This window comes from Cololabis saira, chromosome 11, assembly GCF_033807715.1.
Source record: "Cololabis saira isolate AMF1-May2022 chromosome 11, fColSai1.1, whole genome shotgun sequence".
Lineage (NCBI taxonomy): Eukaryota > Metazoa > Chordata > Actinopteri > Beloniformes > Belonidae > Cololabis > Cololabis saira.
Genome location: NC_084597.1, coordinates 11,584,613 through 11,596,811, shown reverse-complemented (window position 1 = coordinate 11,596,811; position 12,199 = coordinate 11,584,613). Strand labels below are relative to the sequence as shown.

At 41.1% G+C, this 12,199-nt stretch overlaps 1 protein-coding gene across 5 annotated transcripts in view; it reads left to right on the top strand.

Annotated features, from left to right (window-relative positions):
• LOC133454563 (mucin-2) overlaps positions 1–12,199 on the top strand; it is an 81,753-nt gene that overhangs the window by 40,811 nt on the left and 28,743 nt on the right. For 3 of the 5 annotated variants that reach the window (XM_061733288.1, XM_061733286.1, XM_061733287.1), the window contains exon 4: positions 1,760–1,789. The exons of the other annotated variants lie outside the window; for them this stretch is intronic. In XM_061733288.1, coding sequence (XP_061589272.1) covers positions 1,760–1,789 — 30 coding nt within the window. The remainder of the gene's footprint in view (positions 1–1,759; positions 1,790–12,199) is intronic. 5 annotated transcript variants of the gene reach the window in all.

Sequence of the window (12,199 nt, the reverse complement as noted above, 5' to 3'; positions counted from 1 at the left end):
AGAAATATTTACAAGCTTTTTAAAACTATGATTTCAGTCAGACTAATACAGTAATTACATCTATCTAATGTACTGCAGTAATACTGAGAAGAGAGTCAAAGATTACAGACTTACTGAATGAAGATGCATATAATGAATTTCCTGCATCAACACTTAAAGAGAGTAAAAGATGTGAAATTCAGACCCCAAGCAGCCAAAAACAACTCAGTTGCAAGTCAATAACACATCTACGGAGCATGAGGTTAAGTCTCTGCAATCCTACTCCAGTCAGATTTTATCCTCTCACTACAGAAACTGTCCTTTTTTTTGTTCTGATGTATCAAATTACCAGGTAGTCCATAGCTGACAGGAACTTGATCTGACCGTGACCAAATTTCTCCTTTATTGTGCAACTTCACGGAGATAGAAACAGAAAGAAACAAAAAGGATAAATAGAAGGTGATGGAACAACAAAACGAAAGAAATGTATCTGCCGTTGTGTTCTCAATTTATCTGGATATGAGAGGTTTTTCGTCTCGCTTAAAAAAGATTTGTCGGATTCGTGACTCTGACCTTTTGATAACAACCCTGTCAAAGCTGTATGGATTCCAGTGTGTGTGTGTGTGTGTGTGTGTGTGTGTGTGTCACATCTCGTGGATAAAGCTGATAATGGAGAAGTGGTGTATGTGAAATGTGTAAAGAGCAGGACACGCAAATCTTCTGCAGTAATCCATCTTTACTTCAGGCCTGCGCTGTGGAGCAACAGGCACCTCACGGGGGAAAAGGAGGAAATACGCCGTAGGCGTTACTCTTATTTATATGAAACTACTCAGATGAAATGCTCAGCCAGAAGGGGATTTTTTTTTACAGCAAGAAAACAGGAAATGAAGACACTGAAAATAAAGAGGATTATTGTTTTCACACACTTCCTTTTCTTGCGCCGCTGACATTGAGGAAAAGCCTGTGAGTGGTTTGTGACATAATAGCTGTGCATATGTTTAAAAGCGGCTTTGTCTCAGGCCATACAATGGAGATGTGAAGCCGTAAAATTGTTATATATGTCCTGACAAATGTGTATCCATCCACTTGTGAGTTTGTTTAGGCGAGGAAGTGACAGATATGGGCCTGGGTGTGAAACAGAGGCTCAGGGAGACACACCAAGGAACGAGGGAGTGAGAATCCTTGTTCATGCTGTTTGGCAATAATCACTGAGCCAGACTCGTGCCAGCAGTGAGAGCCAGATGGTACGCATCACCATTTTGCGTTGTCTTTTAAGCAGAGAGGAGAGAGGAAGATCAAGAGTGGCATTTGGAAGAAGGGAGCGCTGCCTGATGTGGATGATGTGTCATATAAATACTAATCATCCTAGAATCACACCCACAGCTAAATTAGATCCCTAAAGCGCATCCACTTGCACCCACTCTCAATCTTCTCCCTGCTTGGCGCTGTGCCGCTGTCATTATCAGAGATGATAAACAGATGAGATATTAAATGCTGAATGCTAACTTGAGATTTTTTAGTATTATGGTTATCACTCTGCAATAACGGAGCATAAGCGGCGACTGTTGGTTTTATTAAAGGAAGATGAATCAGTTGTTAACGCTGTTTTAAATTAGCAGAAATCCCTTTGGCTTCCACATCAACCATAAACTTAGTGATACGTGGCAAGAGTCAACTTTTTAAATCCTGCTACTGCAATATACTTCTTCCTTTGGATCAGAGTCAACAACAAAGAGCTAATAAGGCAGCATTAAAATAAAATGTCCTTTCTGCATTACAGCTCAATCACTGAGGATAAAGGTGAAGTACAGTAAGTAAGGCGCTTCAATTTATATCTACAATGAATCAGAATTTTTCTTAATGTAGGATACAGCGCCCAATTTTTTAAGCACCTCCTTTGGAAAACATCATTCAGCAAGAACACCCACAAAGGTGTCTGGTCAGGTGGCCCATAGGAGAGTGAAATTGAGGAGATAATTCCCCTCTGTATGGTTATGTTTAGATTTAGAGGAACACTGGGTTGAAACTGAGGATCTTTAATTTTCAGAGCATGCTTTTGAGGTTTTGTGAACAGTAAGAAAAAGAAGGGGGGTGGGGGGGCAGAATATCATGATAGTGAACCCCACAGTGACTGTTATGGTTTTCTCTGTGTGTAGGAGGGTTATTATGCACTTAATGAACAGACAGTATATGGTGACATCCGGAGGGGTCGTGGTGGCTGGTGTTGTTTTTGTCAGCCTGTTTTAATTTTAGTTTTAGTCTAATCTTTGGGTCAAGTTCTCATTTTAGTTTTTATTAGTTTTAGTCACGTTCATTCTCCTTTTACTCCTGTCAAGTTTCAGTCTTAACTGACTAAAAGTCTGAGCATTTTAGTCTTGTTTTAGTCAGAATTGTCCAGGACCATGTTAGTCTCATTTTAGTCAAAGATTGTATTTAGCCAAACCCATTTTACAATTCAAACAAGCTTATCTTATTATTAGGGCCCGAGGTATCTGTAGGAATTTTTTTTTTCTTTATTCTCAGTTTTCCGGCGAAAGGAGGGCCTTTTTGCCCCCCTAAACGTGCCCCAAATGTCACCAAATTTTGCAGGCAAGCCAGGCCTGGCGAAAAATTTAATATTTTTTGGTTTACGTTAATGGGCGTGGCAAAGTGGCTCAACAGCGCCCCCTAGAAAACTTTGTGCCTCAAGCCCCACAATACGGTTTGACGTACATGCACGAAAATCGGTACACACCTGTATCATGTCGCAACTTACAGTAAAGAAAAGTCTCTTAGCGCCATGGCCGAAACCAAGCAGGAAGTCGGCCATTTTGAATTAATTGTGAAATTTTGCCACAACTTATGCCATTTCCTTAGCCGTTTATTCGCCCGAACCGTAACGTGCACCCAGGTGTATTTTACATCAAAATGTGCGTCTCCATCATGCGATGACACGCATTACTACAAAGTGCATCTGAGTTCATCTGATTGGTCCATATTTGATAGTTCCTACTTTCTGCCATAACTTTTGAATGGTTTGACATAAATACTTGTGGGTGGTGTCATCAGACTCGGTATTGAGTCCTTGAACATAATTGGTGCAAAATTTGGTGTCATCCGCTAAATGTCCAGGCCTGAAGAATCTACATGCAAGTCATACAAGCTTCCACTGCAGCCTGAACGCGCACAAGGGTGCGAGGGTCCATTCATCGCAGCTTGCAGCTTTAATTATATTATCGTTACCTCAAGAATACATTCATTCCAGATACAGAAGACTCTAATTTGAGTTTGCAACATATTTATTTTTCTGCATTTCTCCCCATCTTTTTCTTTTTCAACGACACGTTCGGTTTTCTTTTCCACATCTGTGTAGGAAAGTGTATCCAAAGATGGTCTCTTCTTCTTCTTCTTCCAGCCCCAGAGAAGATCCCCCCGTGGCCGACCATCGTTATCGTCACATGTCCAGCATAACAGCGTTATTAAGTCATAATTTTCTTTGACGAAAACAACTTTAGTGGCGGCGCTAGGTCTCCTTGATTATTACCTTCATATTTTCTCCCCACTACCCTCTCTATTGCCTGCTATGGTTGGTGTCTTGGCTCCTGGTGGGCTGTGGCAGGATGAGTTGTCACTCAGATCTGATGGTGCTGAGGGTGAGGGGTTGTACTGTGGCAGGGGTGCTTCGGTGTCTCCTGCCTCCTCGGAGGATCCCTGCTCAAATCTCAACAAAATGTGGTTATTCCTGCTGCTGGGGGGCTGGTATGGGGTAACACTGGACTCTGCCCTGTGGCTCTGGTTCCTCCTTCCTGCCTTTTGCATCCTGGACAGGGGGACATGTACCATGCTCATCCTGGGGTGGGGGTTTCATTAACATGTGCTCTTTAAGACACCATTGTAATGGGAATGAGTATGTCCTTCAACCTATACGGAAGACATGAGATATATAGGTGGCACTTCTGTGACCCAGAATACATTGTGTTTACAGTGCAACCAAAAAAAGTGGCAAGTTGTGGTCCAAACCATCTCAAATCTCTCAAAACAGATTATTTTTTTCTCTTTTCCAACTGTTTGCATGTATATTAGTGGTTAGTACCATGATTTGAAAAAAAAACCTTTATCCATGACATGTCAATCTTGCAGGAGATGTTAGCTTTCTTAAAGGAGCATGAGGCAGGATTGAGGCAGGATTTATGTAAAAAATTCGTATACGTTTTAAGTTTTCTAGTAATAATGTCAGATGAAGCGTTCCAAACCAAAAAGAATGAGCCCTCTAGTGTATCTCTCCGTTGCCTTGAACAGGCTGTGTGCTGCAAAATGTGCTGCAATTGTGACCGGAATTTCCCGTGCTGGGCTGCGGATGTGACGTCACATGACGCTGCATGTGCATTCTCCCCGTTCTCCCGTGCCGGCTTCACTGTTGGCTGCAGTACCCCCGACGGCTGTCGTGGCGAAGGGTGGCGCTAATGAGTAATTTCTTAAAAGGAGCCTCATGCTCCTTTAAAGTGCATGAATGTGTGTTTGAGTGTGTGTCCTTCACCAGTCTTCTTTGACTATTTCTATTAACATTTGAAGTTCATATGACAGAGAGGACCAAAATCATCGATGTGAGACATGAAAGGACAAGACTGATAGAAAGACAAGACAGTGATGGGTGCAGTGTGTGTAGTGTGGTGATTGCTGCAGTGTTTGTGTGATCGTGTCTTAGTGGTGAAAAGGACAGACATGCCAATACAAGACAAACAGATATAAAAAGAAAAGGAAAAATAGAAAACTGTGTGTGGGTGCGTGAAGTGTGTGTGTTTTGAACGTCTGTGTTACATAGTGTTTGTGTGATGTGTCTTAGCGGTGAACTGTCTTGCAGTAAAAAGGACAGACATGCCAATACAAAGGAGAGCGTGCGTGCGTGAGTGAGTGAGTGAGTGAGTGAGTGAGTGAGTGAGTGAGTGAGTGAGTGAGTGAGTGAGTGAGTGAGTGAGTGAGTGAGTGAGTGAGTGAGTGAGTGAGTGAGTGAGTGAGTGAGTGCAACACGGCTTCAGCAGCATCACTCCTGCCCCCCACCAAATGCCAGTAGATAAAAGTACAAGACGACAGCGGAGAGGGAAAAGGGAGAGAAAGTAAGAATAGGGGCAAAACAACCAACAACAGAAGGGCCAAGATGACCGCAGCTCACCGCCTGCAGACAACACAGCAGCGGCGACAAACAAGAATTATTCGGGCAATGGAAAGTCAGTCCACTATATTTTTGGACTACTTAAAATCTGAATCTAGAAGTTTAAGGGTAATCTATTAGACCTTTTTAGTTGTCAGTGGTATTGCACTTTAAGACACTTATGCATTGGCTTCACTTTTCAGACTTTGTGGTGTTTTTTTTCCTCTCAAATGTCATTTTTATTTGAAGAAATATTTGATTACCTTTTCAGAAGTGTCATCTAGCTCAAAAAACCTGACCAAAGTAACTTTGGACTCCTGTCCTAGCCACTCTCAACACACACAACTGCTTGGTCATTGTGTTGGATAACTTTTAAACCATGGGATACAGAATAAATTATGTGGGCATTTTATTTGCACTTTAAAGGGGACCTATTATGGCATTTAACGTCTATTTTAAACAGGCCTTGAATGTCTTAAAAACAAGCTTTTGATTTTTTTTTCTATATAAATTAGAAATTCAGCCTCTGGGCCATGTCTTTATCTTGACCGTTTCTAACCTCATTCTCTATGTGGGATTCTGAGTGGGCGGGGAGGCTATGATAATGAGGCTCTGTGCTGATTGGCTGCCTGAATGACGCGATACACCGCTACGAAAAAATGGTGGAAGGTCCGGCCGGCGGAGTTAAGCCTGAATTATGGTTCTGCGTTAAATCGACGCAGACCCTACGCTGTAGGGTACGGCATAGCCTACGGCGTACCCTGTGCCGTAGGCTCTGCGTTGGTGTAACGCGGAACCATAAATCAGCCTTTACACCGTGTCATAACTGCATGCGATGCGAGCGAGCATCAGCGACCAAATCAATTCCATTGCTTTATTTTCTATTGGACTGTCCTAACTGGCCGCAGCGACGCAGCGACGCAGCGCTGCGCAGCACGACACGGCGCGTCATTTTGAGCTGAACATTTGTCGGATGCAGGCTTCTATTTTCTTCCTGACGCTCGCGTTGAAAGCCGGTTGAAAGCACTGTAGGAAACGGTCACGGATGAGGAACGGCTGATCCAGTTAGTTGAAATGAGAAGTTATCGCTATGATACCTCCTCATTTCACTACAAAAACCTCAATAAAGTGGCAGCTGCTGGAGGGAGATGGACAGAGAGCGTCCGATGTCACGCTGTGCTACGCGATAGTCGGACGCTCGCATGCAGTTACACGGTTTTATAGTTGTGGCCCTGGTTTCACACATCGGAGACCAACCTCTGCTCCTGTCGTGACGTCACAACAGGAGCAGAATCTGAACGGCTCGTAAAAGTCACATCACACTGGGCGGCTCATCCGGGCGGCTGTACAGACACTGCAGAATCTGGTTGCTTTCATCCTTCTCTGAGTTGGCAGGCTGAGGGGAGACCACTTTATATATGTTAAAGCAAGAAAAAACATGTTTTTTTCGTAATAGGTCCCCTTTAACTACATTTCACCAGACATTTAGCACACTCTGTGATATAATTTCATGCAGTAAGATCCGCTGGCTCAAATTTTAGATGGGATGAAACAAAAACATACCCATTCACACAGAAAACAATGAAGAAAAGCCTGAATGCATTAATCTGTGATTATGAATGAGTGTGACAGAAATAGAGAAAGGATCGATCCCAGCTTCATGTCGTTTTAATCAGGTGGGAAACTGCCATTGCGCCTACTGCCCTCTCACGTCTCGTCAGCAGTCATTCATCCGTCAGAGCCTTCCGCTCCAGCAACTATCACTCAATACCTCAGTGGTGCTGGGGAAAAACCTGTAGTGTGTGCAACCAGCTCTCACCTTTTGCCTTTTAATTCACCTCGGCTGACTTGCAGTTGCTTCGTCTATCCCATATCCAGGTGAATGGAGGACAATTTTTTGCAGTAACAGGAAAAGTCTGCTGGGCTTTTGTGTGCACCGTTGCTGAGCTTTGGATAAATATTGATTGTGGGCACATGCTGAGGGAAAATCCTGGCTTGAATGTTAGGACAGACTGGATAAGCACACCTAATCACATATGCCGCACTAAATTTGGCTTGCGACAGCCCCAGGAGGGCCGAGTGGTAAATTTTAGTCCAATTTTCTCATTAAAAGCACCCACCTCCGCAGAACTCTACACTGATTTGTGTTTAACAACTTCCAGACACTCAAGCTGGGCTAATACTCAGACTTACAGTTCAGCTGAATTCAGTTGACATGTTCATGGCCCAAAGTAAGAGGGGCTTTAAACATCTTTGTTTAAAGTTTCTTGCACATTGCTCCTAAAACAGTGCAAACGAGCAATTTACTGTCCATAAGTTTCCTTCTTATCCTCCAGAATCCTCTTATCAAGACAGCATTTCCAGTCTTTAAGAAACAGTACATTTAAACTTAAACTTAAACATTATGTGTTATATTTAACAGTCAGATGTTGTGATGAACCCAATCAAAACCATCACTCTACACTCTTTCACTGCTCTTATCATCAGGGAGGCTTCAAAAAATATCAGGCACTTTACACCACTTGCTCAGAAGCAAACTGCAGACAGACACCTACATGGAGGGAATAATAAAAGAGCTAAAAGCATTCTGTGTCTGATGGCATGGCCCATAACTTCTTTTCAGTACTAATGCAAACTGGTAGATATGTAAATAACTGTTTGCTAACATGTGCTCCTCCGGTAATGTTAAAATGGATATGTTAAAATTGATTATATACCTGTATCAGTTAATTGTATTTACTGTAGAGAGTACTCTTTGTGTTTTTAGGAGCTATTGTGATCTAGAAGAACAGATTTTTATTTCAGTTTCAGTCAAAGTACCTTGTGAGCTGAGCATATATTGAAAGACTCAGCATGAAAATGAAAATGCTGCAGATTGTTACAGCCTGGTTCATTGGGCTGCAGCATAAAATGGAGACCAAACACATGGCTTTAATAGAAAAAGCATAGGTTTTGATATGACACAAATAAACTAAAGAATAGGCACATCTACAATAAGACAAGACGAAAACTCCTTAGGCTGCATTTTATCTAGAAGGCCATGCGAGATGCAAAAAGATGCAGTAAAGTGTGACCTTTTGGTGCATCAACGCTCTGCTGCATTGCAATTCTCCTAATCTGAATTCACTTTAGTGCCGTTTCATTTTAAAACGTTTAACTTTTTATACGGTCACGCTAGAGTTCATGCTACTTCAGTGAGTTCAACCTTGAAAAACAGCAGCAAACCCTGTTTAAGTTTGTTTACACTGGTGTACACTGGCCTATCTCGTATTGCTACTACCGGAAGATTATAAAAACAGATGAGCCTTGACCACAGAGTAAACAACATGCAAATCATCACATTTGTCTTGACATGAGTCTCAATTCATATTTTCTGACCACTATTACAGCTTTGGAGTTTCCTCTTAAAATCCCACCTCCAGACAAATAAATCCCTGATTTGCCAGGTGAAAATTTTTACAACATGAAGTTGAAACTTTCATATGGATGTGGATATATTTAATTGTACAACAGTGTGGATTAAGGTTTGGTGAAATTGTATTTTCTTTGGATGGTTCTTGAAACGATTCAAAAAGCCTAAAAGTATTTCAAAGGCGATTATAATGAAAGCTGGACAGATTCTCCAAATTCCAAGACAGGTGCTTCAATGCCTTTTTTATTATCTCTTTAAGGATAGAAAAACACTGGACCATCCTTTATGAAAAAAATTGGCAAATTTAGTGCATTTTATGCATTTTATGCATTTCATTTTATGCAGATGCAACAGTCAAAGAAATACTTGATTACTTTCATTTGGTTGTACACATACAGTAGGAATCTATGTAAATAAATATGAGTGCAGGAGGTTGAATGGGCTCCTGAGTGCTCACCACCTGAAGATGGCTCCTACAAATCCGACGCAATGTACTTTGGATAGCAGCCAAAGGCTGACCCTCCACTTCTAAAACTGACCCTTGGGAATTGGTCACCTTCTTTGCCGGAAAAGAACCCTGGGCTTGCGCAAAGAGTTACCACTTCGATAAAGTCAGGCCTCAATGCACAGCATGGGCTCCTGAACCAGTCCTCTTCTCCATTCAAGGTTGAGATGGAGATGGTTGTTCATGCTTTTATTTCTTCTCGCTTAGATTATTGTAATTCTCTTTTTACCTGTTTAAATCAGACCTCCTTAAATCGTCTCCAAACTGTCCAGAATGCAGCAACCCGGCTTTTAACTAGTAGTAATAAGAGAACACACATCACTCCAATTTTATCCTCTCTTCCATGGCTTCCCATTAAATTTCGCATCCATTTTAAAATACTGGTGCTAACTTTCAGAGCTTTGCATGGCCAAACACCACAATACATCGCTGACCTCCTCCTACCTAATGCGCCAAATTGGGCTCTTAGATCAGCACACCAATCGTTACTGTCTGTCCCTCAAACTCATTATAAATCCAGAGGTGACCGTGCTTTTCAAGCTATTGCGCCAAATTTATGGAATGCTCTCCCTTCACAACTGCGTTCTCTAGACTCATGTGAAGGCTTTATGAAGCAGGTGAAAACGTTTTTATTCAGACAGGCTTTTGGTTAACCATTCATTTATTGTGTCTCTGCGTTGCTGCTACAGTATGTTTTTAATTGTGCGTTGCGACTATGTTTTTAACATGCCAGGCCAGTGCTGTTTTCTGTACCTTGTTAATTTTATATAGGTTTTTATATATATGTTTACTATTGATATCTTTTCTTTTTATCTCTTTTAATTTGTGTGCCTTCTTTTAATGTAAAGCACTTTGTGATTTTATATCTGTGAAAGGTGCTATATAAATAAACTTTACTTACTTACTTACTCTTGAAAGAGGTTCGACCTTGTTCACTCTGGAGTTGCTCTGGTTGGAAGGTATTGGGCTGGATCGTGCTTACTTATAGCCCCCTCGCTTGGAGCTTACATGTTGATAGACAAGAGAGTAGTTTTTTTAGACCAGGGTAGTTCCTAGTTGTCATCTGTGCCTATGCTTCAAATGGCAGTTTGGGTTATTCAGTCTTAATGGTGGTTTCAGAAGTTGCTTCTAAAGGGGACGCCATAATTCAGCAATGACTACGTTTACATGCAGTCAAAATTCGGGTTATTGCTAAAACTGAAACATTCCGTTTACATACGTGAGCAAACTGGGTTATCCCTGTATACATGGTAATTAATCATTCGGGATATCTCGATCAAACCAGCGACGCGCGGAGAACGTCATGATGCAATTACCGTCATTTCCGCTTCTTCTTCCTATTGTACATCCAAATTCAAAACAAATACTGCTTCGCGCAACTTTTCGCTCACCTTCTTGTAAATCTCGCTATCCCGGTACTTTCTACCGTCTACAAATGCCAAAATGTTCATATCCTTCATTACATTTATAAAATGATTAGTCTCCTCCTCACTCCAAAAGTGTGGTGTGGTCTTGCGTTTCTCCATGTTTAGAAGTACGTCCTGGACTCAAAAGACCAAGAGTCCGTTTGATCGGGATATCCCGTTAGGCGTTTACATGACCAAATATTCGGGTTAGAAAAGGAGTAACCCAGGGGTCATATTCGGGTTTTTAAAAACCGGAATATGAGCAAATTCCGGTTATTCAAAGGGGTTATTGGTGTTTAAATGGCCGTGCAAAACCGGGTTATTGCTAATATTCCCGTTTAAAAATGGTTATTGACTGCATTTAAATGCAGTCAATGATAGTGTTACCTGGAAGGGTGTAAGTGTGAGTAGTAGCCTCTCTGATCTGAAACCGAGCTGTGTTCTGTTTTCGAACGTCTGTGCTTGTCACAGTTTGTCCATAATTGAAGAACTGCTCCTTGAACAAAGTGCTCATCGCAGCACACAGAACATAGATGATTTAAGCACTGAAGGTTCCCTTTTGTAAGAAGGGAGAAAAGAGGATGCATTCAAATGTTGGAGGGTTCACACTTCTCAGTCTCCTTGGTAATGTTTAGTCCAGTCAGTCGTTGAATCTCTGATCCAGCAGGAACAATGGGCGTCTAAACCCTCATTAGAGTCATGGAGGGAGCATGGGAGGCCTCCTCAAGGTCCACTTGTGCTTTGTGGAACTGGTGAAGACATCTGAGCATGTGATTGTGTCATTGGGAGTATGCTCTGGGATAGCTTGTAGATGGGGTGACTTGGGTTCATCAAGGTGGGAGTTGGGTTTCCCTGGGAGAGCAGGGATGAAAAATCAACACCCCCAAATCTTAGACCGCGCTTTACTACGACGGAGTATTAGGGCCAAACAAAAAAACAAAAAAAGGAAATTACGAGAATAAAGTCATAATGTAATGAGAATAAAGTCGTAAAATTATGAGAATAAAGTCATAATATTACGAGAATAAAGTCGTAATATTACGAGAATAAAGTTGTAATATATTATAAATATATAAATATAACTTCACAAAATGCTCAATATTCTTCATTTTAACACAGGGAGAAGATGCTCTTCCTGTTAGATTTCTCATAAATTGCCACTTTATTTTCATAATATTATGACTTTATTCTCATAAATTACCACTTTATTCATTACGACTTTATTCTCGTAATGTCACAACTTTATTCTCGGAATTTTACGACTTTATTCTCGGAATTTTACGACTTTATTCTCGTAATATTACGACTTTATTCTTATAATATTACAACTTTATTCTCATAATATTACGACTTTATTCTATTACGACTTTATTCTCGCAACATTACGACTTTATTCTCGTAATTTTACGACTTTATTCTCGTAATATTACGACTTTATTCTCATAATATTACGACTTTATTCTATTACGACTTTATTCTCGTAATTTTACGACTTTATTCTCGTAATTTTACGACTTTATTCTCATTATATTATGACTTTATTCTCGTAATTTCCAATTTTTTTTTGTCTTAGTTTGGCCCTAATACTCCGTCGTAGTTTACAGTAGTAAAAAGGTGGAATACCCTTTTCAGGTTGGGAGTGTGTAATTGTTCATGAGTGAGGGAAAAATGGAGCGAAGATTGACACACTGTACCCAGACTCTGCCATCAGTCAGTCTCAGGAGCACAAAGAAACAAACGAGATAACCATAAACACACACTTTCCCTCC